The 27,085-nt window shown below is 48.2% G+C and overlaps 1 protein-coding gene across 3 annotated transcripts in view; it reads left to right on the forward strand.

Moving 5' to 3' along the window:
- UBE3D (ubiquitin protein ligase E3D) overlaps positions 1-27,085 on the forward strand; it is a 151,394-nt gene that overhangs the window by 67,381 nt on the left and 56,928 nt on the right. For all 3 annotated transcript variants that reach the window (XM_085882246.1, XM_085882256.1, XM_085882236.1), the window contains 2 exons: positions 9,296-9,404; positions 11,255-11,333. In XM_085882246.1, the coding sequence (XP_085738372.1) occupies positions 9,296-9,404; positions 11,255-11,333 (188 nt within the window). The remainder of the gene's footprint in view (positions 1-9,295; positions 9,405-11,254; positions 11,334-27,085) is intronic.

Consider the following 27,085-nt stretch of genomic DNA (forward strand, 5'->3'; position numbering starts at 1 on the left):
GTACAAAGAGCAAGCACTTAACAATTTCTACTTACAGATGGGCCCACAGACACACACACACACACACACACACACACACACACACACACACACACACACACACACACACACACACACACACACACACACACACACACACACACACACACACACACACACATATACACATACACATACACATACACATACACATACACATACACACACACACACACACACACACACACACACACACACACACACACACATACACATACACATACACATACACATACACATACACATACACATACACATACACATACACATACACATACACATACACATACACATACACATACACATACACATACACATACACATACACATACACATACACATACACACACACGGACCCCAATGGTCTTTATTGAAGGCCTCCAGCTCGAGGACAGGTGAGCTAGAGACCAGAGCCTGTGCTTGAACCTGTCCACCTCGTGTGGTCTTCAACGATCTGGCTCTTTGGGACTCGAACCTAGAGTGTACGAGGTGCAGTGGAACACGAGAAGCAAGCGTGCCAGCATCAACTCTGCTTTATTGCGAGACCGGAAGCACATTCCTGCCACCCCTAGCGGGCGAGGCATGATATACGAAAACCCAATCACGTGATACAGCACACTCCTCCCCTCATAAAATGACAAGTCAAATGATGAAAGGACAATCATAACATGACCACCTGAAACCCATCAACACTCATAATTCTCCAAGTGCCGCACCCTGACCCGCCTCGGACGGGCAGCGCTGCCAGACGGTCCAGGCTCGGTCGAGGTGACACCCTCGCCGGACTCGCGCCATCCGCAATAACAACCGCTCCCGGCTGACCAGCCTGCCCGACGTCCCGGGGTAGGACAGCATCAGGCGAAGACCCCCTGGGCGTCGGCACATCCGGCCCTGGTGATACGTCAGGTGCCGGCGACATTACAGGTGGAGGTCCCACATCGTTCGGCCCGGGGAGGTGTGGGGGGGGGGTGACGCTGAACAGCGATCATGCATTTGGTCCATGTGCCGCTTCCACACATCCCCACCATCAGTCCGCAGCATACAATTTGCCGGCCCCAGTACCACAGAGACCACAGCCGGCACCCATTTGGAACCGTGGAAATAATCACGCACCATTACCCGCTGTCCCACACCGAAGCCGCGCAGCCGCGTCGGACGCGACACCGCCCCACTCCCCGACCCTCCAGGTCGCAGCAAATCCAGTCTGGACCGCAATGCCCGTCCATAGAGACGAATGGCAGGCGAATCACCCGTGACAGGATGAACTGCATTCCTGTAATGGAGCAAAAAGACATCGACCACCGTCTGCACAGGTGCAACCCCCCCCCCCACCCCCCCTGCGCAAAGCCCGTCTCAACATCTTCACAAACGACTCAGCTTGCCCATTCGTCTCAGCATGATACGGTGCGGACGTTAGATGTCGAATACCATTTTGGCGCATAAACTCATCAAATACACCCGCGATGAACTGCGGACCATTATCAGAGACCAGGATCTCCGGTAACCCTTTATTAGCAAAGATCGTCCGCAGTTTCTCTACTGTCATGTTTGCTGATGTATGCTGCATTACTACAACCTCCGGCCATTTAGAGAATGCATCGATCACAATCAAAAACATTCTGCCATTAACCGGCCCCGCAAAATCTACATGGACCCTCTGCCGGGCTCGGTCTGGCGCAGGCCAAAGACCCGAAGCTTGACGCGGGTTATCAGCATCTGTTTGGCACGTGGCGCAACGCTTAACCAACTGCTCAATGTCTTTGTCCAACCCCGGCCACCACAACAGGCTACGAGCAAGACTCTTGGTCTTCACGATGCCAAGGTGACTGACATGCAGTTCTTCCAAACACCGCTGCCTGAACTTCGGTGGAATCACCGTCCTCATCCCCCACATAACGCACCGTTGGACCAACGACAGCTCTGATGCGCGTGACGTGAAAGGTTGAAATGCCGGTGTCGAAGGCAGATCGCTCCAATTCCCTGTAGAAATCGCCTGGACGACACGGGCGAGCACCGGATCACGAGCCGATTCCACCGCGACCTGTCTGGCCGTGACCGGCCCACTTTGGACCTGGCCCAGCGCGAACACATCGACCCGGTCGGCCAACTCAGACGCAGCTGGACCCTCCGCACACGGCAAGCGTGAGAGCCCGTCGCAGTTAGCATGCTTCTCAGTGCTTCGGAACTGAATATCATAATCGTAAGCACTAAGAAACAGACACCACCGCTGTATTCGCGCGGCCGCTACCACCGGCACCCCGCGTTCGGGTCTCAGGATGAATTGAAGCGGTTTGTGATCCGTCTGCAAAGTGAAATGCCGCCCCAGCAGGTATTGATGAAACCTCCGCACACCCCAGACGAGGCTGAGAGCCTCGCGCTCGATCTGGGCATATCCCCGCTCTGCTGCGGACAGGGTCCGGGATGCAAAACAAACAGGCCGCTCGGAACCATCGTCCATCCTGTGGGAGAGCACTGCCCCAATGCCATATGCAGAGCTGTTGCATGCCAATAGGATCGGACGCGCAGGCTCGTAGTGCACGAGGACCGTATCCTCTGTGAGCAGCCGCTTGACAGGCCCCCAAGCCCAGCGCTCGTCCTTCCTGAGCAACCGTGTTAACGGCGCAAGTTGTGAGCTGAGCCCTCGCACGAACCTTTGGTAATACTGGGCCATACCAATGAACGAGCGCAGCTGCGTCTTGTCGCGAGGCGGTGGCATGTGTTGAATCGCTTCCACCTTCCGAGGACCTTTCAACAGCCCCTCTGGCGTGATGATGTGCCCGAGGTATTCCAAGCGCTGCTTGAAGAACGCGCACTTGTCCCTGTTCAAGCGCAGGCCGCACGCTTCTAGCTTTGTCAGCACTTGGGCAATGTTCGCAAGATGCTCGTCCGCCGTTTTCCCCGCAATGAGCACATCGTCCAGGTAGGTCTGAGAGGGCAGGCCAATGCAAACCTGATCCATGGCTTTCTGCCACAAAGCTGGGGCCGAAGCAATCCCAAAACAGAGTCGGGTATATCGATAGAGTCCTTGACACGTGTTGATTGTCAAAAGCTCGCTACTACCGGGATCCATCGGCAGGTGAAAATATGCATCACGCAGGTCTAGCTTCGTGAAGTATTGACTCCCCTCCAATCGCGCATATATTTCATCGATTGACGGCAGTGGATATTGCTCCACGCTGAGCCCCGGGTTAACCGTGGATTTGAAGTCCCCGCACAATCGGACGTCTCCATTCCGTTTCAGCACCGTGACAACCGGGGTGGCCCAATCTGAGCACGACACCCGTTTGATCACTCCACAGGCCTCCAGCCTATCCAGTTCAGCCTTGACCTTGTCCCGCAGGGCATACGGCACCGGACATGGTTTACAAAACCGAGGAACCACCCCCTCCTTCAGGAAGAGTTTTGCCTCCATGCCTTTGAGTTTCCCAAGGTCGTCGCGAAACAACCCTTGATGTCTTTGAAGAATCTTCTCCAACTGATCCTCCCATCGGCTCGGCATGGGTTGCACAAGGTGAACTGCGGCCCAGTCTAGCCTGATGCGGGCCAGCCAATCTCGGCCGAGGAGAGACGGTCCCCTCCCCCGCACGACGTACACCTGAAGCGTGGCGACCTGGCCTTGGTACCGCACAGACACGTCTGCCATCCCGACTGGCATTATCTTCTCGCGGGTGTACATGAACAGCGTGAGGTTGGACCTGATAAGCTTCAGGCCGTTGAGTCTACGCACGGTCTGTTCGCCGATGATCGACACAGCCGCTCCCGTATCGACCTGGAACGTGATCGGCGTTTTGTTCACTTCGACTTCCCCCATCATCGGGCGCGCCGCCGCCGTCCAATTGAAAACGGGCCCATCAACGGCCGCCGGTTCCGCCCCGGGTCGCCTTGCACATCGCCGTCCATGACCTTAACGGTGGCCGGCGCCCCACGGCACACACGCTTCAGATGACCCACCTTGTGACAATTCAAACACACGGTGCCTTTATACGGGCACGCACGGCGCAGGTGTCGACCTCCGCATCCCAAACACGTCCGCGGGCCCAATTCGCCGCACGTGCGGCCGCGCGGCGACGTCCGACCCGCATCGAAGGTCGAGCGTGCGTCCCGGGGTGCTCGCTACCCCGCGTGGCCGGTGATGGCTCGAACATCCCCGCGAGTCTGCTCGACCGCTGTAGCCGTGCTGACTGCCGAGTCAAATGTAATGGCTTCACCCTTCAGCCGTAGAACCGCCGAAACCATCTTCGCATCTTGTAAACCAGCGATAAAACGATCTCTGAGCCGCACTGGATGCTCCCCCGCCGTGAACTTGCAGGCCACGGAAGAATGCTTCACTCGCGCCACGAAATCAGTGACGCGCTCCTCTGCCCCTTTCGAGAGTCGATCGAACTGGTATCGAGCGAGCTGTAATGACTTCTCCGGCGCCATGTGTGCTTTCATCTTCTGCACAATGTCCCGAAACGACAGCCCGTCATCCTGGGGCTTGTCCGGCGCCACCAAATCACGCAGTAGTCGATAATGCTCCGCCGAAAGCGAAGCGAGCAAGATCGACTTCTGTTTGCTCTCGTCAACCACATTATTCGCATGGAAATAGCATCGCAATTGTTCTGAAAACAATCCGAAGTCGTCTCCGACGAAAACGGGTACACGTCCGTTTTCAACCATCCTCGTCGCCAACGAGAGTGTACGAGGTGCAGTGGAACACGAAAAGCGAGCGTGCCAGCATCAACTCTGCTTTATTGCGCGACCGGAAGCACATTCCTGCCAGCCCTAGCGGGAGAGGCATGATATACGAAAACCCAATCACGTGATACAGCACAGAACCCGCAGCAACGATGCCACTCCAAGCACCAGGGACAGAGGAAAAGCGTCGGACGCCAGGTGGACGAGACGAGAGATGACCCGAGCACTGCCAAGCCGACCAGACCAGACGAGTCGATCTCCGGCACCTCGAACCCGATCGCTGCCAAGCCGACCAGACCAGACGAGTCCATCTCCGGCATCTCGAACCCGATCGCTGCCAAGCCGATCAGACCAGACGAGTCGATCTCCGGCACCTCAAACCCGATCGCTGCCAAGCCGACCAGACAAGACGAGTTGAACTCCGGCACCTCGAACCCGATCGCCCAACCCTGACGCTGTTTCCAAGGCCCTGGCGTTCCTTGTATTGCATTTCTCCTGTGGGCTGGGGTGTCGTGGGAAGGATCGCCATCTGAGACGTCTCGCCTCTCATTGGTCGAGAGGCTGTGGGAAAGTTCGCCGTCTGAGACGTCTCACCTCCCATTGGTCCGGGGTTTGTGGGAAAGTCGGTGTCTGAGACGTCTCGCCTCTCATTGGTTGAGAGGCTGTGGGAAAGTTCGCCGTCTGAGACGTCTCGCCTCCCATTGGTCCGGGGTTCGTGGGAAAGTCGGTGTCTGAGACATGTCGCCTCTCATTGGTCGCGGGAAACATTCCATCTCTCTGGGGCGGAGTTGGAGCTCTGGTGGCCGAGGAAACTCCGCCCATGTACGTGCTGACACGCACGTGTTTAATGGTGCTGATGGATGATGGTGGGACGAGAAACGAAGGAGGGTGTTGTTGTTGTAGTAATTGATGTGACAAAAGGTCTAACTATAAAATAATTCACAGCGCACGTACAATTATTCACCCATGAAACAAAGGGGAAGGAACCCTGACTAGAAACACGGACTTATCGGTATAACTGTTCTGTAGGGACCCTGGCTGTTGTGTGCGATGGGTTCCAGATTCGTAACATTATTATGGAAGCCGGTATTACAAATCATCTTCGTCTCGTTTCAAGAAAGTTTAAACATTACGCTGATGTTGAAATCTGAGTGAAAACAATTCGAAATGTTCAAAATGTTTCATTTCACCAATTCTAAATAAAGGTTAAAACCAAAGCAAACCAGGACGGCACTCGGTGGGGTGCATACTTCCGCCAAGCTGATTAGTTTACGTTTTGTATCCCACTGATAGGCTGGATCTGGATCTGGATCTGGATCTGGATCCGGATGTGAACCAAAATCTAATGGACTTGTTCTCGTCACCGAAGCAACTCATCCACCAAGTTTCGTCCGAATCATCCATAACCTTTGAGATATTGTGCTATGTACCGTTTTTGGTCCTGTCTCTCAACGGTGAAGAATCACTTTAAAATGACAAAATTCTCGTTTCCGGATCTGGATTCTCATCTTCACCAAAATCGAATTAATTAGTCCTTGTCACACACCCAACCTGTCCACCATGTTTCATCCGAATCCATCCACAACCTTATGAGATATTGTGCTACATATCGTTTGGCCCGATCTCTTAATGGTTCCCATCGTGTGCTGTTTTTTTTTGACTGCTGATTGCATCATTGGTTAGGGGCGCAGCTATGCCACTACTGCAGTGCCCCTATTACCAGTACACTGGTGCTCATTTTGCCGACCTCAGAAGGATGACGGGCTAAGTCGACACCCTGGTGTTAATTCAGTGGTGAACTGGGCTCGAACTCAGGATCCTAGGATCCCGAAGCCACCACCCGAACCGCAAAGCCAACACCAGGATTTCTCTTAACGGTGAAGAATCACTTAAAAAAAATTCAAGTGCCAGATCTTAACCAAAATCTAATCTTTTTGACCTTGTCACACACCCAACCTCTCAAGCCTGGTCTTGGCTTCACAGTTAAGGTGGATGGCATAAGATCTTCAGGTCTTGAGTCCGATCCCCTGCTGTGCCGTCAAAATAACACCTCGTGGGTTTCCTCAGCCTGTCATCCTTCCGAGGTCGGCAAAATGAGTAAGCTTACTGGTAACGGGCACTGCATCTGTAGCACAGCCACGCTTCCAGAAAATGATGCAACCAGCAGCCATAGGCTGCATATGAATTGGTGGTACTTTGGAATGGAGTGCTTGCTTGAGTGATTAAGCCACTCGATGAGCACTCTACAATAAACTTGGTAAACTGAACACACCCCTGAGCTTCACAGCAAAGCAGAAGTGATGTTTTTTTTTCTTTTTCTCGCGCCATATATAAGCAGCAATGTTGCTGATGAAAGGGCCGCAGGTTGTCCTCAAGGTACGCACACTCACCTCGAAGTTGTCTCGCCTGGGTTTGAATCTCGGCCCAGCTATAAACTGTCATCTTGGCGTTTCACATGCAGGGTGAGGCATCAATGTGTGTGCCCTATCTGTTTTAAATGCCGAGCATCAAACAAGGAAGCAGCAAGTACCATTAAAAAAAAATAATAATAATTTGGTATGACTTGGCCAGGGTTCACTCCGACCTCCCATGTTCATAGCAGACACTCTGACCATTACTCCACCGAAGCCTTGGAACATGAATTTACTGATTTATTTATTACTATTTAAAGGAGAATTTTCACCGAGCAATTTACCTGCACCAAGGGTTGTCCCATCCCGCTGGTACAATGCAATGGCTGCTGAAATCAGTCCAAAGGAAGACAATGTTAATGTGATCTGTATACCAAAGAATGGTACCTATGCATGGTGAAATGGGGCTGGAAGCATGGCGTCGAGTTGTGGACACTTGCTTCTAAGCTGTCTAGCCTGGGTTCGAATCTCGAACCAGCTATAAACTATCATCCCGGTGTTGCACAGGCACTGTGATTCATCAATATGTGTGCCGTCCCTCAGGTGGATGTTAAATTGGGAGGCCTGTCTACCAGCATTAGTTGGTGGATATTAACGATCCCACAGTGTCCTTCGCAAAGAGTCAAACATCCTTCTCTACATACTCGTGCTTCACAAAGTGCTTGCCCCATTGGTTCTCCTTCAGTGGCCCAAATAGGTCATACTCAGATGGGGCAATGTTTGGGCTGTAAGGTGGTGTGGGACAACCTCTCACTTATGTTTGGTGATTTGGTGCCTCCTGTCATGTGGGTGGTGCGAGTTCTGGCATTATCCTGTTGCAAAAGCACGACCCGGAAAAGGAGACAGAGATGACCGACTGCAAATTTCATTTGCAATTGGTGGTACTAGCCAGTGTCTGTTATTGGAATTAAACCAAAATGGGACTGTCCATATCCCAGAATGACTTCAACTTTTTGTTTCTTTGATTTTTGGTTCGTATTGGACACTTGTGCCTCGTTCCCCTCGATTTTTGTTCATATTAGACACTCGTGCCCATCCCGTCTGTGAGAATTTTTATCATCCACCTGCATGACAGCTTTCCAAAATCTGTTGCTCTTGGCCAATCTGATGATGCCAATTTAATTGGCAATGTCATCCGACATGATGTGTCGATCTCTGCAGATGTGTTCATCCGTTCCGGTGATGTTCTGAGCAGACATGGCCGGTGGCACAGCCGTGCTTCCAGAATGTTCTGAGCAATTGGCCTGCACCAAGGTCTCCCAGGACTTTGTTCACACTCGTACTTTGTCAGCCTTCTGCAAGCCATTCTATCTACCTGTACACATTTCTTCTGTCCAAGCTGGATGCCCTATATTGTGCACTCATTCATTTGTAAATTTTAATTCCACTCGCACCTTCAGCGGTGTCATGTTGGCCACTTGATTCAGAGTTGCCACCCGCAGCCACATATTATCACCCTGGATGCTGGATGGATACAGGCAAGCGCATAATCACGTGTCGCTGGAATGAAAAGTGACAATTTATTGACTCGTACCCCTATTGTGTTTGACGACACAGTTGAGACTCGGCCTGACTCGACTTTTCCATAATCTGATTCTGCTTCCTTTTCTTGGTACCATATTCCTGCTGCTGATGCACTCTGATCTCCTTTTATTAAATTTCTTTTGAGGCGTTTAATGTCTTTTCGAGTAGCTTTTACATGACTGTACCAGGAGGTCATAAATGGAATGGCAAGGTGTGTTGTAGGTTTGAGAAAGTTATAGGACCAGCAATACCCTGAGTTGCGAGTGGTTGTGACTTTAATAAGATACACTGGGGACAGGGGCTGATTGAAGTGATTGACATACAGCGTGTAAGGCCTTGAACACGTTGTTAAATCTGATGAGGAAGCAAGTTCTCGGGTTGTGCTGATCTGCGGCCTGAGCGTATGAAAATGCACAAAATTGATTCTCGTTTGATGGTTAGCCGTAATTTTGTTTCCAATTACGTGAGCCTGATTATGTCCTTATTTTATAATGAAGACCCAGTGGACTAAATAACATTATTCCCTTTGCTGAAAAATTCACTTTTTTTTCCCTTAATGCCTCCTTTTTTTTTCGATATAATTACCAATTTCTCTCTCTCTCTCTCTCTCTTGATAATTTCCTTTCTTCACCAACCCACTCAAGGGAATATCAGCTGAAGTAGGTAAGGATGCTGAGCAAGGAAGCTGTGACGATGGGAACGAGATGATATGTCCATCCTGTGGTTCCTGGCTCGGCAAAATGGAAGCACCAGGTGAACTTGCATTCTCCTTTTATCTGTCCCCCCCCTCCCAATCCCCTGCACCCTCCTTTGGGACATTGGGGTAACATTGTATAACTATAGCTCAGCACACTTTGATCCAAGGGTTGTATAATTATGGCGCTGCATCCAGGAGCATGTGCTCCTCTGTATAGAACGTAATATGACCATTTTAACATCCCCTTTGGTGCTTGAAATTCCACATTACCTTTTTTGGTCCACGTATGATGAGTTTGCTAACCATTCTCCCATCAGGTAAAGCTGAACACAAACGCAAAGGTGTCCTAATTGTCACACACCATTTTTCTGTTTGTCCGTTCTTTTATATCTTGTATGTCCTGAGAACATATGGGCTCTGTTCAGTCACGGTCTTCCCTCCGGGGATTCAAGATGCCTGTTCACCATTACTTCAAGTCGCCCTCCATGCATACTCATGATCTCAACAAATGACCCCATTCCCAAGCATTCCCTTTTTCCAGGTTATTACGATTCCCCCTCCCCCCCTCTCCCTGACATCTTTTCTTTTGTTCATTGTCAGTTGTTTGTTTGTTTGCTTGTTTCATTCCTGCCTTCCCTTTCCTTTTCTCGCTGTGTTTCATTCAGCTTGTATGCAGCTTGTTCACCTCCACGTGTCCTTTTCCCTCCCCTTGTGTCCGACTCCCCTTATCTCGCTCTCACTTCTAATCTGCTGTTGATGTTTCCCCCTTCCCATTCTGTTCCCTTACATTCTGCTATACCTCTCCCATTGGCCTTGATCATCTATATACAAAAATAACAAAAAAAACTCAACATTGTCGGGTCACCAAACTTGGCAGACATAATTGGGCCCCATGGGGGAAGGGAGAGGGTGAGTGGGGAATCTTTGTAACAGATTCCGTGATCGCAATAAAATTTAGCACACATGGGGGGGGGTAGTAATTTTTGGATGGGGGTATTGGGAGGAGGGGTGGTTCTCTAAATTGGGGTCTGGCTATTGACGTCAGCCCTATGGGCCGCATTGCAACCAAACGTGGCTTGCATAATGGGGGATTTATGGTGAAAACAATCAATTTACTCACTTTTATATGTTTTTCAATTTAGTGGTGGGAGGTTGGAATAGGGGGGAGGTTAATCTATTTAACCCCTTTAATTGATCGTGACCAAACGTTTCAAAGATAGTGTAGGTCACATGGGGAGTAGAGTAGTGGGGGGAGGGGGGTGGGTGGGGGTGCGGGGGGGGGAAATGGAGGTTTTTGAACCTGTTGTTCTCCTTGTCCCTTTCATTTCATGTTCTTTGTTTAATATTTTCTGTCCAGCCAGCTTCTCTCATCATACTATACCGCATTACATTTTGCTATGCAAATGCACTTGAGAGACGGAATCCAGGAAAGATTATGTGAAAAAGAGGAGTCGGGTTGGGGGAGGGGGGGACAGTGGTTTGCTTTGTAAATTTTCTGTTGGGCTTTAATTGATCTTTTTTTTTTTTCTTGGTTTATATTCAAACTTAACTTTTAGCAATAATAATACAAATTGTTGACTGATTATTGAGCTCTACAGACCTTAAGGCAGAGTGATAGGTTATATGATTGTTTAATTAGACTAGTAGTTGACACAAGGTGGAACATTGTCTGCCGGTCCTGAAATTTGTCTATTTCTTGTTATTGTCTTTTATTTATTTTTGTCCATTCAGGAAGCTCATTGTCTCATCCATCTTCAACCTTTCCCTCCATTTTCTTTCTTCTTTGTCCTCCCTTATGTTTTATTATATTTTGCCTTTCTCTGCTACTCATTTGCAGCAAGTGCACTGCATCTCCCCAAATGTTGAAACATGTTCCCAATCGCATTTTTCAAACTCCCATCCCAAGGTATTGCCAAAGCTTATCTCACGGAGGTTTTGCTCCCAGGTTCTGAGCAGTTTTCCAAAGACGACTTTCGCAGCTCGAGGTACTGTGTCATTAATTATGCTTGTATGCGCTACAGTACTTTCATTGCACGTATTGTATATACCCTCGCTCATTTGGACGTTGCTACAGCCCTTTCTGCTCATGGTTATGTTGTTAACTGTTTTATTAGACCGTTTTACCTTCACTCTTACTGTCTCTGGGGTGTGTTGGAAGCCATCGCTGCAATTTCCCTTTATTTCATTTTGTACCTTTTGATGCCGCAGCCTCCAAAGGGCTCCGCGTAACTCTCCTGAGTGGCACACAGACATCTGTACCGTGGTTCAGTGTCACTCTAATGATGGCCGACACTTTAAAATTATTCAATGAGCCTGTGTTTGCATATTTATTTTACTTCTCCCACTTAATCCTTTTCAATGTACAAATGCGGCCGAGTTCAATGAAAGAAGCTCAGTTGCAGGCACGCCAATCATTCATGTTCCGTCCCTGACGAGTTATGACTAAACTAATGACTGTTGTTCCGGTGGTTGGTAGCAAGTTATGCTGCATCCTGGAGTATGTCATAATTCAGATGGCAATCTTGAGCTCTGCATTTTGAATGTGCAGTTGATGTTAAAGATCTTGCAATATGATTAAAAAGAGTATGTCATTGTGTTTCACTACCCTCGCCAAATTACCCTCTTGGAGTTCGCTCGATAGTTGACATTAACTGCAGTGGGTGGGAGTGCTGGGGGGTGGCACAAGCAAGATGAGGCTCATCGGCTTCTCCTGTCAAAGTTTCGTTTTATTTTTCAGGACCTCATGGATATAACTAATCGTGCTAAGACAAATTCTCATAATTACAGTACTATCATTCTACACACATTTGCTATCGGGTAATATAATTATTAAGTGGGGCAAAGGTAAAGAGTTTTCTCTCTAATATTATTACGAGTCTCCTGTTTTGCTTCCTTTCTGGTGACTCGAGGCTGGGTGTCGGGGTTTGACTGCATTGACCATACTGAGCTTCGGGCTGAGTCATATGGTTGGCTGCAGTAACCTCCCTCCCAACTGATATAAATAAATTTGAAAATTGGTCAAATGTCTGCACTGAGATGGTTAACATCCTTTCGGTATCCACTCGGCGCATCTTTCCATCTTCTTTGACGAATGACTGAATTATTTCTCCTCTTGGAGTGGAGGCTATGACAATGACCGTGGCATGAGTTGAGGGACATCTTCGTCCTGCAGTGAAATGAAAACAGGATGATGATGATTATTATGCTGATGATTGTGCATTCCTAAATGGTACTCGATGCCGTCCGAATAGTGACCTCTGCTCATCGTGGAAACGAAATGCCTGTAATCAGCTGTTTAAGATGTGATTCATAGAAAAATGGTGGACTTGGATCGAGACAATCCTGAGATTCCTCAACAAGGCAGTCATGTTGTGGGATTACCACGTTTTGAGGATACAATTATACCACTTTGACTGCTACGATGACAAAATAATTCCTGCAGGGGTTCATGTGTCTGCGTGTGTGCGTATACACACATGTGTGTGTGTGTGTGTGTGTGTGTGTGTGTGTGTGTGTGTGTGTGTGTGTGTGTGTGTGTGTGTGTGTGTGTGTGTGTGTGTGTGTGTGTGTGTGTGTATGTATATATATATATATATATATATATATATATATATATATATATATATATATATATATATGTATTGTTACGAATCTGGAACCCATCGCACACAACAGCCAGGTCATATAGATCAGTTATATCAGTAAGTATGTGTTTCTAGGTAGGGTCCCATCCTATGTTTAATGGGTGATTAAGTGTATGTGCGCTGCGAAATTATTTTATAGTTAGGATTTCTTCACCACCAACAACAACAACTACAGCTACTACTACTACTACATCCACTACAACAACGCCACCTTCCCGCACTCGACCGGTCGACATTACGCACGTGTTTTTCACTGAGGATGTGGGCGGAGCCTTCTTCGCCTCGGGTAGAAGCTCCGCTCTGAGGAGGGGCAGAGAACGTTTCCTTCAGCCAATGAGCGGAGGGCGAGCACCACACGCGCGCCCCAGCCAATCGGGAGGCCGCCACGAGTCGCCTGACAACCCACCATCCAATCAGGAGGAGAGTGGCGGGGAGAAGAAGCTCCTCCCTCCTCAATAAAGCGGAGAGGAAGGCAGTTCGGAGGATCGTGGCAATTGCGGGAGACGGTCGGAGATTGGCTTGGTCTGGACCAGTTTTTCGGGAGACCATGTGATCGTGGCGACTGCAGAGGGTTCTGCAGATAGTCGTGGTCGTGGTTGGAGCGGTCTACGGTCTGGAGGACCGTAGAGGTCCTCCTTTGGAGGACCTCCTTTGGAGGGCAGGTCTGGTAGTCGAGCAGCCAGGATCCTAAGCCGTGGACTTCGGGTCGTGGGTTCGAGTCCCACCAGTGGTTCGGAGTCTGTATGGCCACACGAAGCGGACATGTACCCTGGCCCAGCTTGACTGAGATAGACCTACGGGGTTCAGTTATTGTGTGTGTGTGTGTGTGTGTGTGTGTGTGTGTGTGTGTGTGTGTGTGTGTGTGTGTGTGTGTGTGTGTGTGTGTGTGTGTGTGTGTGTGTGTGTGTGTGTGTCCATGGGCCCCGTCTGTGAAGTAGAGCTGTTTAAGTGTTTTCTTTTCATGTTACATTTCTTTATTCACCAATAAGGGACCCGTGACCTTTCGGATTTATCTGAAAGCCGACTCTCGGTGGAGCGGTCGTGCTCGCCACCAATACCCGGCCCCACAACAATATTGTTGTGGTTGACCAAATTCGCAAACCACCATTCAGGTCCCTTAGGTGAGATATCTCGGTAAGTATATGTGTAGTTAGGCCCAAACCCGTTGTCTAGAGGGAATAAATGTCATTCATGAGGGCTGCAACTCTTCAGGATAGCCGTTTTTCTTTTACTATCTTTATTTTGGACCAGCCGCCATTATTACCACCACCAACCACGTCTCAACAGCCATCACACAACAACCACCAACCACAACGCCGCTTCACCACAACTGCCACGACCTTTACCGTCACAACTCGCCACCATCGCATCACCGTCATCTCGCGCCACTCGTGGGCACCGATGCTGGACTCGTGTAGGGCGCGCACCGAGGAGCGTGTTCAAAAGCATCGCAGACTAACCGCAGAAAAACGGATCAAAAACGACTCACGCCCACTTTTGTTCCGTCCAATCGGTGAGCGAGGGGCGGTTTGGCCCCGCCTCCAGGGCGTTGGAGGGCGGTCGCTATATGCAAATTCATGGATCAAAAAGCATTCACGCCCACTTTTCCTCGGGCCAATGGGGAGCGAGGTGAAAGGTCGGAGGCAGAGGGTCAAGGGTGGAAGAGCGAAGCCACGGGGCTTATAAAAACGACTGCGTTCGTCAGTCGAGTCAGTTGAGTTGGAAGCGGAGAAGCAGTTCGCAGTGGGCAGTTCGCAGTTGGGAGTTCGCGGAGTCGGAGTGAAGAGGACGGAGCTGTGGAGAGGCGGCGGCGGCGAAGGCGGACGAGGGGGTGCTCGCGTCGGATTCGGGGAACTGAGGAGAGAGAGGCCGGCGGCGCGACCGAGGTCGTGGTGGAGACGCTCGTCGCGGGACCCGAGATTTTGTGAAATCCTCCTTTCCCCGAGCATCAGCAACCCCCTCCTGTTTCCCCCCGCGCTGAGATAGTGCGACAAAAGGGGGCCCCCTTCCCACCCCCTACCAGACACTGTCCACGAGGCCCGCGGAGTTGAGGCACCACCGCCACTTCGCGTCTCATCATCAGACGGGTAGGCCCGACACGGTCTCGGCCCCAGGCCCGCCTACCCCCCTCATCCTGGAGGGTGGTTCTCTTTTCTTTTGCTTTGGGAATATGTGTTGGCGGCGCCGTCTGTGAAGTAAAATTGTATAAGTGTTGCCGAGTGCCCGGTACTCGGATAGATCTGCATTGTCGCATTTGCTTTTTGTCTTCTTCTTTTCCATGTGCTTTTGGTGGAATTGTATATGTGTGCTTTCCGTTCATCGCGAAATAAATGTGCTTATTGTTGAACTGTTTTCCCGCTTCGCTTCGTCATTTCTTTCATTGAATCCCCATCTTGCTTCACGTAAAGGGTTGGTCGTGGGCTAAGACGCCCGATAATTAATCGAACCGTCAAGGCCGACGAATAACACCGCTCGGTTATCCCGATAGTACGGAACGGGTCGCTTAAGTGGCCCGTGTCCGAAGTCGACCTGCGGCGAGGTGCGATCGCCCGGTCTACCCTCCGTGTGGGTACTTAGGTAGGTCGAATTTGGCGAGCAACCCTATCCCACACGGGGCCGATTGGCTCGATCGCGGTGAGACCGAAAGGTCCACCCGTGACTGGTTCCCGGCGTTGGTCCGAGAGGGTCACGACTGGATTGTCCGTCCGGTGGGCGACGTGCCGCGATTCGAGTTACGTGGCCGTCAGCACGAATCGTGGCGTCAGTTGCGAATCCGCAACAATATATACTCTACCGGTCAAAAGTTTTAGAACACCCCCATTTTCCAGTTTTTACTGAAATTTAAGCAGTTCAAGTCCAGTGATTAACCTGAAATGGTACAAAGCTAAGCAGTAAACTGCTGGAGGTTTTAAAAAAACGTTTAGGTTTCCAAACACTGAAAAATAATGTAAATTTCAGAGTTGTTAAAAAAGGCCTTTTTCAGGGAACAAGTAATGGCTTACAACTGCAGCTGTTCTGCAGCAATGGAAGTAAATTAAGCCTTGAAAGTTGATGCTAACAATTCCTACAGGTGTGCCAACTTTTGTTGATTAGTTACAAACCCTCTGTCTGTATAAAATCAGTGTTAGAACAGACTGTGTTGCTACACCCTCTGAAGCATTATTTGGACAATATTGCACTGCAGGAAGTAGTATGTTGCTATCATAATGCTGGGGAAAAAGACAATTAACAAAGGAAGACAGACAGACCATTGTAACCCTTAAAAGTGTAGGTCTTTCCTTTAGAGAAATTGCAAAGAAGCCAAAGTGTCAGTGAGTACAGTTTCTTACACCATCAAAAGGCATTTGGAAACTGGAGGAAACTTTGACAGGAAGAGGTCTGGCAGACCCAAAGCCAAACACAATCAGAAGACAAGTTTCTGAGAGTCAACAGCTTGCGTGATCGGTGGCTCACAGGACAGCAGCTTCAAGCACAGCTTAACACTGGTCGAAGTAAGGAAGTCTCAGTTTCAACTGTGAAGAGAAGACTTCGAGCTGCAGGTTTGACAGGTCGAGTGGCAGTTAGAAAGCCATTGCTAAGATGGCAAAATAAGGAAAAGAGGCTTGCCTGGGCCATGAAGCACCGCCAGTCGACTACCGAAAACTGGAAGAAGGTCTTATGGACCGATGAATAAAATTTGAAATCTTTGGTTCATCACGCAGGGTTTTTGTACGCTGTCGAGTTGGCGAAAGGATGGTTCTTCTGTGTGTGACACCAACTGTCAAACATGGAGGAGGAAGCATGATGATCTGGGGCTCTTTTGTTTGTCCAGAGTCAGTGACTTGCACAGTGACTGGCACCCTGAACCAAAAGGGCGACCACAGCATTTTGCAGCCCCATGCAATACCCTCTGGTCTACACCTAGTTGGTCAGGGGTTCATACCACAGCAAGATAACGACCCAAAACATACCTCCAGGCAATGTCAGAACTACCTTAGAAGAAAAGACCAAGACGGTAGGCTTCAAATCATGGAATGGCCAGCACAGTCTCCAGACTTAAACCCCATTGAGCTGGTTTGGGATGAACTGGACAGAAGGGTGAAAGCAAAGCAACCTACAAGTGCAACACATTTGTGGGAACTTCTGCAACAGTGTTGGGAAGAACTTTCTGAACAATATTTGACTTCCATTGTAGAAAGAATGCCACGAGTATGTTCGGCCTTTATATCTGCAAAAGGTGGCTACTTTAATTAGTCAAAATTTTAGATTAAATTTTGTTCAACAGAACGATTCCATGATTTCGTTTTTTTGATTTGCAATTGTTTATTTGTTCGATGCTTTAATATCAGAGTACATTGAAACATTAAGCTGCTTAAATTTCAGTAAAAACTGGAAAAATGGGGGTGTTCTAAAACTTTTGACCAGTAGAGCATATATATATATATATATATATATATATATATATATATATATATATATATATATATATATATATATATATATATATATATATATATATATATATATACTGTATATCAATGTTCGACTCCAAACTGTGAGTAGTGAGAGCGCCAGAACTGTGTTCCATAGAGCCCTTACCGCACGGTCCTGGGAGCGATGAGCACCACCTGCCATGTGGAGACTATCTCTCGCTTTTCCACGCACAACCTGAAGTCATTATTCTCGGGAGCAATGATGATGTAAAGCCGTTTTCCGATGGTTGAATATGGGATGTGGCACAATATTGGATGTGGGAGGGGGTGATGGATGGGAAGGAGGATTACATTTGGGGATGGGGGTTGAATGAGTGGAGATGGGAATTGTCCATCTGAACTCAGTTCAGTGCTTTGTGCATAACCAGTTTGTTGGAAAGGACAAAATGAAGGTTTGGTTTATTCACATAGCTAACATGCCATCTTTGGATTTGTTTGTTTACTTTGCTTCAGACAATTTTATTTTCCCACTGTCTTGTTTTATCATGTGGAAATTTATTTTTTTAATAAATTGTTTATCCTCTCTTAATTCTGCAAAAATTGCAATCGATCATTATTTTGCCTAGCCAGTTGCAATGGTGGGTCTTTCAGTCGTAAAACGATTGGATTGGGTCCAATGTTGCTGACCTGCTGACCTCAATCTTGTTTCGCAATTGTGTGATTGCAGCCTTTGCTGAGGTTGTGAATTAAACTGATGTTCACAGCCTTTGTCGTACATCCACCCACTCCCCCCACCCCTCCCCACACACCTTGGTTTATTTTTCTTACCTCCACAGAGTTTAACAGTGAAATGTTCTTGCGTTTGCCCGTGCAGGTAGGACTACTACTTGAAGAGCCGATTCAATGTATTGGCTCCACCTTGACATGGTGCCTCAATCTGGCACTGTGCCAGAAGAGCAGTTTTTTTTTTCAATGAAATCGTTAGTTGCATGGAGTCTCGTAAACCTGTGTTTACCCATCGACCATCCTCCTTATTTATGACTAGCAAAGTTGAATAATTACTGTCCACATGCCTTGACCTCTAATGTAATGTTAAAGTGTTTTGAAAGCATATTGCTGAAAATTTTGTGCACGCAAGTCGGCTTGTTTGACCAATCTTGATTCGCACATCAGAGAAATAGTATTGTCGAGGATGCCATGCTTGTTTACCTCCAAAAATTTACCATCATTTAGATACTCCTAATTCCTTTGTAAAGTCGTTATTTATTGACTTCTCCAGTTTCAATACCATCATAACACACACATTAATTGACAAATTACTGAAACTGGATGTTACACCTCAGCTTTCAAGATGAATTCACAACTTTCGTACAGACAGACCACAACGGGTGTCGTGTGGGAACCAGGCGTCCATTTTATAAATCATGTTCACAGATTGGTCTATATACCTTAAATGATTATCATAAATGCATGAAGGGGATACCCGTGCATTAGATATGACTGGTTATCACTTTCTAGAGGTGTGCACAACCAAACTACGACGTATTTTAACAATTAAGGCACTTGGGTTTTCGAAGATTTTTTTGGATTCACTCCTAAATTCCATAACTTCACTGATGGTGATACAAAACGTTTTGATTTGTGCCAAATGGCTGTAATTATGAGACTAACTGAAATATTGAAACAATATTTAAATATCTGATAATTTACTTTCAGAATCCAGGGCAACGTGTGGATTTCAGAATCCAATCCAGGGCAACGTGTGGCCCTAAATGGAGTTCTTTCATCCCCTCTTCCTGTGCAGGCTGGAGTTCCTCAAGGTAGCGTTCTGGGCCCTGTTCTTTTTCTGGTTTTCATCAATGATCTCTCGGACTCTCTGGAAAATCCTCTATTTCTCTTTGCCGATGACTCAACCCTCTGCCGTACCATCTGTCATCCCTCAGACCGGCAAGCAGCAGCTTCTTCGCTCACTGCAGATCTGGATAAAATCACAAACTGGTCCAACACGTGGAACATGTCTTTCAATCCAGACAAATCTCACACTCTCACTATGTCTCTTCGAAAGGACCGTTTACAAAACCCCCCCATCCACTTTCTCAACAATCCTCTGGAAGAAGTCTTTTCTTTCAAGCTTCTGGGTCTCACTATCTGCCATGACCTTTCCTGGGAAAGTCACATTTCCAACCTTGCCTCAAAGCCAGTCGCCGACTGGGAATCCTCCGTCGTGCAAAGTCCTTCCTCGGCCCTCTTGAGCTCCTGACCACTTACAAAGCTTTTGTCCGTAGCCTGATGGAGTACTGCTCTCCCCTCTGGGCTGGTGCTCCTGCCTCCCACCTTTCTCGACTTCACGCTGTCGAAACCAGGGCTTTTAAGATCATTGGCATCTCCCGCAATGAAGCTGAGTCTTTGGGCCTCTCACTCAATCACCGCAGGTTGGTCGGTGGTCTTTCTGTCTTCTACCGACTCCTCTCCAGCCTTGCCCCCCTGCTCTCTCTGCGATTTGTCCCAACCACATTTCCACAGGGCGCTCAAGGTCTGCCAACAACCCCCTTCTGGTAAAACTACCAAAATCACGAATCACTGCTCATCTTCACTCTTTCATTCCTCTTTTTCCCGCCTTTGGAATAAACTTCCTCACTCTATTCTTTCCCATTCTTCCCTTCAGGCTTTCAAAACAGCTGTTCACCACCACCTCTTATCTTCCCCCATCCAAATCCTCGATCTTTTCTACCCCCGATAATCCACCCAAGCCCACTTCCTTCAATTCTCCTGCTTTCCTTCCTGAAAGTCCCTTTAATGTCCATCTTCCCCTCGCCATGTTCCCCGTCCCATCCCCATCCCTCTCCCTTCCACAGTTCACCTGTGTCTGTTCCCCAATGTTTTGTCCCTTCCACTCCCGCCCCTCTTGTCTCATGCCTCCTTGCTGTGAGTTGTGTGTTAGCTCTCATACGAGCCTCGACCAAGGTATACAAAAAAAAAAAAAAAAAAAAAAAAAAAAAAATCCAAAATATAAAAATGGCAGGAATTGGCATTTTGTTTTTGCCGTCGGGATCCAATATAATTGCTTATAACTAACCACATGCATGTTCAATATTGACGGTTGAAAGGGCAAAACAATCCTCTATTATTGCAGAATATAACTACAAGGGCACTCGGTAGAGCGCATACATCCGCCCTGTAATGCTGATCCACGAAAACATATCGGGCACAATACATATTTGAGATATCGTGCTATATATCGTTTTTGACCCCGATCTCTCAATGGTGAAGAATCACTTTTAAAATTCTAGTAGTTGGATCCGGATCTTCACCAAGATCTAATCACTTCATCCTTCTCACACCAAACCTGTCCACAACTTTTTGAGATATCTTTTACACAGACAGACAGACAAACAAATTAGAAGGGCCCTCAGTGGAGCGCATACCTCATCACACCATTTGAAAGCCTTTTTCCCTGAGCAGGGGTCAGCTTTTTGCTGACTCCAATCATGGTACCCTTTCTTGTGGCAATGTTTTTACGGTCGGATGCCCTTCCTGACGCCAACCCTTTCGTCGCCTTCTACACGCAGGGATAATTACCAATATACTGGTGCTCATTTCGCCGACCTCGGAAGGATGACAGGTTGAGTCAACCCCTCTGATGTTAATCCAGTGGCCAGCGGGGCTCGAACTCAGGACCCCGAGGATCCCAAGCCACCACCCTAACCACAAAGCCAACATCACGCAGTGGAGCGCATACCTCCGCCACGTAATGCCTGATGATACACACACACACCACACAAGAACATATCGGGCCCAATACATTTTTGAAATTTGCTCGACAGTACGACATCGTTTTTGGCCCTATCTCTCAATGGTGAAGAATCAATTAAAGAATTAAATAATTCTCATATTCAGATGCAGAGCTTCACCAAAATCGAATCACTTCGTCCTTGCGACACACCCAACCTGTCCACCAAGTTTCGTCCAAATCAGTCCACAACTTTTTGAGATATCGTGCTATATATCGGTTTAGCACAATCGATCAATGATGAAGAATCACTTAAAAATTATCAGATCCAGATCCGGATTCAGATCTTCACCAAAATTGAATCAACAAAATTTCATCCGGATCCGTCCACAACTTTTTGAGACATCCTGTACACAGACAAACAGACAGAAAGGGGTGAAAACATAACTTCCTTCACCTTCGGTGGCCGAGGTAATAATATCAATCACTTGTGAAATATAACCCATCAAAGATTGGCAAACAAAAATGTAAACTCTCCTCCCTTTATTTTTCCATGGCCACAAATGTGCAAAAATTATCGATATTGTTGTTTTGATGATCTAGAATTTATCGTAAATAATGTTGAGTCTTATTTGCTCTGGATAATTCTGCTTGTATCTGTCGGAAACGAAATCACCATTTTTACACGAATTCCCTCCATCGTAATGTGTATATAGAGCGGTGGTATTAGTCTTCATCAGATTCTTTCTCATCAAACATATTGTGGTCATTGTTGTTGAAGCACTCTTGTCTGCAACCACACGCAGCACCACACAGGAGGCTGTGTTTTCGACATGTGCAATGTAGCGACACATTTGTTTGCTACATACTGTATGTACATGTCAATACCTCTGTGCAGGCAGATGGTATAGTTTCTAAGCTCATGAGTTTTGGGTGCAGGGAATTATTGATTTCATCATAGTCTCATCCACAGTTTTCGGGTAATGGAAGATTAGGCTTCGCTACTATTGCCAGAAGCCATACCATTTCTTGGTAGTTAGACCAGAGAATATGCTGTGTCAGGGAGTCGTGAGTTGGTGGCTGTGTCTCAGGGTCATTGGTCCGGTGAAAGAGCTTGGTCCAGAGGTTGTTAATGAATGTGCAGATTGACATTAATGAACAGCTAATTGGCTGTTCATATACACACAGACCACACGTTTCCGACACCACACCAACACTCCACCGCCCATCTTTGCCATCCTAACGCACCCTCTCACAGTGTTTGGCCCAACGCAACCCTGTGTGGTTGCGTGAGGTAAGGGAGGGGTCGTCCCTACACTCCACTCTGCTTCTTTCTCTTCATTTCTTCTCGTCTCCTTCTTCCTGGAATGAATGGTAATGCCTGTCTGTTGTCTAAGTAAGTCTGTATAAGAGGCAAACACATATTTGGGGTAAGTCTGCCCTTCCGTGTTTTTGCCTGCTTGTAAATACCTGCTTGATTAATTGCTTTGTAAATATGTGCCTCATAATTATCACCTTGCTTGTGTGAACAAAGGATTGCTGTTTGCTTGTTGAACATCTTTGAGATCTGCTCAATTGTCCTTTCTTTCATTGATCCGATGTAGTGTTCATTCATTGATCCATGTAATAGATAGACGGGAAGTTTTTGCCCCACTGATTGGCTCCGTGATTAGCCAATGCTGCACTCATGGTTCCACTTGGCTGTATTAAGTACTTGGGTGCACGTTGAGGGAGCACACCTTAATTGAGGTCACTAGGTCACCAACAAGTAACACGTCATAGTAGGTGAGAGGACCCTGTTGGAGCTAATTATCCCATTCGGCATCCACGGTTGCCTGACAACCCTTTGGGCTGGAGAGTTATCCGCGGTGGGTCTGGTGGCCACATCGTGGACCTTGACCACACTCGAACCCTGACCTGTAAAAAAATAAAAATGCAGTATATTGTTACGAATTTGGAATTCGATTGCACACAACATACAGGTTCCGTTAGTCAGCTATGTCGATAAGTGCTTGTTCCCTAGATAGCTCACCTTCCATTGTTTAAATGTTCAGAAATCGATTTAGATGCGCTGTGGATCGATTTAATAGTTAGGGAACGAACAATGGAGACATCCCTCCCCCTCTTCTGCGAAGAGCAAGAAGAACCCTGCCGTCCCGTGACTCATGATGTCAACAACTCCCTCCCACCCGTAGCTGAGCGGGGGATGGAGCACGAGGGCATGAGTCATGAGTCACGCCGGGAAGGGCGGGAGAAGGATAAGAGGAGATCTTTTCTTTTGTTCGTGGGCAGAGTTGGAGAAGGGAGTAGAGAGTAGTCTTTCAGCAGACCTTCGGGTCCTGTTTGGCTTGGGTTAGGGTTGAGGGCTTCGGAAGCTTTTTGCTTCGGCTGAGGCCTGGCTCGGGAGGAGGCTTCTTGGAGGCGTTTTGCTTTGATGGTTCCGTGAGCTTCTGCTTGGGTCGGGAGAGCTTTTTGCTTCAAGCTGCCCTGTTTGGAAGAAAGTTAAGCCGGTCGCTCGGCTCGAGCTGCGAGTGGTGGCTTCTTCTTCTTGGTTCGTGGAGCTCTTTGATCTCCATTTTGGTTTCCTTCTTGGTGCGACTCATCTACCTCTTCGTGGAGGTGGTTCCTCGGGGAAGCGACGCATTGACAGAAAGGATCGGCACCTCGTCTCACCAGCACGTGTTGAGAAACGCGGGAGGATTCGTGGGAGCTCGGGAAGGATCGCAGCTCGCTGCGATTGGATATAGCTCGCTCTCGCTGGAGCCCGTTATTGAAGGCCTCTGCCACCATTTCTTGGGGGTGTGCATGTGTGCGTACGTGTGTCCGTGGGCCCGTCTAATAAGTAGGAACTGCTGTTAAGTGCAAGTGACTGTACATAATAAGTAGACGGTTGTAGTTCTTTTGTCGTGCTTTTGTTGCTTGTATAATTACATACGTGTTTTGCCTTGTTTAATTGCATACGTGCTTTATTATAATAAATGCCCTTGTGTTAATGTAAACCTGTTCGTTGCGTCCATTCCCTCATTGAACTGTCCCATCTTGCACTCGGAATATAGTTGGTTTTTAAATAGCCCGTAAAGTGATCAGGTCCAACGGGACTGCATGATAATACCCTGCTCGGTTATACCAAAAGGAAGCGAGATGCTTAAGCGGCTCGTTTCCAAGCGGTCTCGTTGAGGTACAATCTCTCGGTAACCTTCCCGCGCGAATAATTAGGTAAATCGAAGATTTGGTGATCGGACCCTGTAGCGCAGGTAGAGTGCGGACAAGGTTGTGGTGTGGTTACAAATACACCCGTGGCTGGTTTCCGGCGTTGATCCGGAAAGCCGCAACTGGATTGTCCGTTCGGTGGGCGAAGTGATCGCTATTGGTTCGACCCGGTCTTTCGCACGCCGGCGGGCGGAAATATATATGTATATATTGTTACGAATCTGGAAACCATGCGCACTCAACATTCAGGTCCCAAAGTTAGTTATGCCAGTAAGTACGGGTGTAGTCAGGACCCTGTCCTTTTGTTTAGCGGGAGGATTAAATGTGTGCGTTGTGACGTCTTTAGTTAGGTTTTACATCCAACGAACCCTCTATCAAGCCATCTAACAACCAACAACCATCCTATCTGCACGACCCAACCAGCCCATCACGCGACATCACCACCCGTTGGCTGCTCGTACCATGACTTGCCGAGAGGGGACCTCACTGTTCCAGTCCTTGGCTCATAGTTCTTGTAAGGCTTTTTCAACGTTGACCCTGTTACTCTTCACGAGCGAAGCCACGTGGAGGAATAACTGGGGTCTCCGAACAGGGGCTAAGGCTCCGCCTCTGCCTCGGTAGGGTGCGGCCATAGTCCAATGAGGGACGGACAGCGAGATTATTCTCGCCAAGGCCCCTCCCCTTGTGGGAGGAGATATATATCCCCAGCAGACTCGTTTGTCGGTTGTCATTGGCGTTGGTGCTGGGAGATCTCGAGTACTTGAGTGGTGACAAGTTGGTTGACGGTGGTTGGGCTGGAGAGTGAGTGAACCAGCCTGTTCGTGGAGCCTTGGTGGGTCCCATCCGCGACCCTGATCTTTGCCCCGGAGCTCCGATTGTTCCACGCAGCTGCCGCCACAAGCCACGAGTCCCACATGTGCGGCTGGGACCTTCGATGACCCACAGGTGCCCATCCGAACTCTGACCCCAGCTCCTCTCCCACATCGGCTGGAGGGTCCAATTAAAAACTCCGGGGTTTCTTTTCTTTTTGTGTGTGTGACTACGTGTGGGCCCGTCGATAAGTTGAATTGTTTAAGTTCTTATTTCATCATTGTAAATACTGCATTGCATATTCGCTTCAAGTCTTGCCTCATTGTCTTTTATTGTAAATAAATTATTAGAAAAGTTCCCAGCTAGTTTCCATCCTTTCTTTATTTGGTCCAGCATGGTCCGGGTCTGGGTTCAGACGGGGTTTCATCCCAAATAATCCGTTAATCCTAGCCGGCACGGATTTGGCAGTTTCCGCTCGGCCGCAACTGAGCCGGAGTTGGTAGTCGCTAGTTGGAACTCTACCGCAATCGGTAGAGTGACCCGGTTCGAGAAAGACGTGCTGAGGGATGTGAATCCCCGGTAGCCAAGACTGCGTGGTTATTTAGGTATATTGGGATCTCGACAATTAACCCTACGCCACGCAGTCGAGATATTGGCGTTTCACGGTTGATTAATCGACCCACCGGCTTCGGAGTTATCCGGAGCGACAGCCTATAACTCTGGGGAGACCGGTGGGAGACGGCGTAAACTTCCCCACCTAGCGGTCGTTCTCGCCACCGACCCCCAGCCTGCAACAATACATATCTATATATATTTACTGTTTTGGGGTTAGATGTAAGAATTAATTTGGGAAACTGTGAGCTTAAGTCACCACACAGAGGGTGGTGCAGTGTTAATTAGATAGGAATTAAGGATAACTTCCGAAGTATGTAATTGCTCCCCTGTGACTTTTTCTGTTTTTATAACCAAAACCACGATAACAAACAACCAAACATACTGAGCAGGCAGAAGCCCTGCCAAGGGTGACGGCGGGTGAAGTCACGCCCCCGAGGCTGATGATTGATGGGCATGATGTCAGAAGCTAGCCGAGCGGGCGGAGGCCCCACCTTCCTGGGTTTCGGACGAGCAAGCCATGTCCCGGAGGAGAAAACGGTGGTTCGGCGACGTCAGTCAGTCAGAGTTGAGTTCGGAGGAGGAACGGTTGAGTGCGGAGTGAGGGATGCACGCTGTCGAGAAAGAACGTAGTTAGGAGATGGCCTGTAAGAACAGGGCTTTATGGCTGGCTTTCCTTCAGCGCTTGAAGAAGACGGCACGATTCTTGTATACGTGCTGAGGATAATTGACTTGCATGGTGAAGCAAGACGCTAGCCTTTGGCTCTTGGTTGGGTCATGAGGAATGGACCCCGAGCCTCGTGTATATCAAATAGCGGATCGGTGAGGATGATCGACGCACTAAGCAGCTGCACAGTGTCTCCGAGCCTTGGTGTTTAATTGCCTGACGTACGTTTGTTCCCGCTGCGAGAAAGCGACTTGGCGCCATTTTTTGTGAAAGCAACTTCGCACCATCGACACGTGCAAATAGAAGTGCCTCGATTCCAAGTTCCACAAAGACCATCTCTGCGCCAAGCCAAGTACCAGAGTAAAGGAGGGGTTTTCTTTTTATTTTGTTTCCCTTTGTCTATTTAAGTGCGTGTGTAGAGGCGCCTCAACTTAGAGTTTAATTTCCTCACGTATTTGTAATTATTACATTTATTATTATCCTTTGTAAATATTTGTCTATTTTCATTAAATGTGTTCATTTTAAGAGGCTGCATCTGTGTATTTGTCGTGGGGTTTGAGTATAACCCGCTCTTGTGCCGTCATGGTACAGCGCTTAATTTTTCCCCGCACGCGCATTAATCTCTGGGAGTCTCGGCTATCAGCCTCCAAGG

The sequence above is a fragment of the Eptatretus burgeri genome, chromosome 1 (genome assembly GCF_056783735.1).
Source record: "Eptatretus burgeri isolate ZD-2024b chromosome 1, Ebu_testis_v1, whole genome shotgun sequence".
Taxonomy (NCBI): domain Eukaryota; kingdom Metazoa; phylum Chordata; class Myxini; order Myxiniformes; family Myxinidae; genus Eptatretus; species Eptatretus burgeri.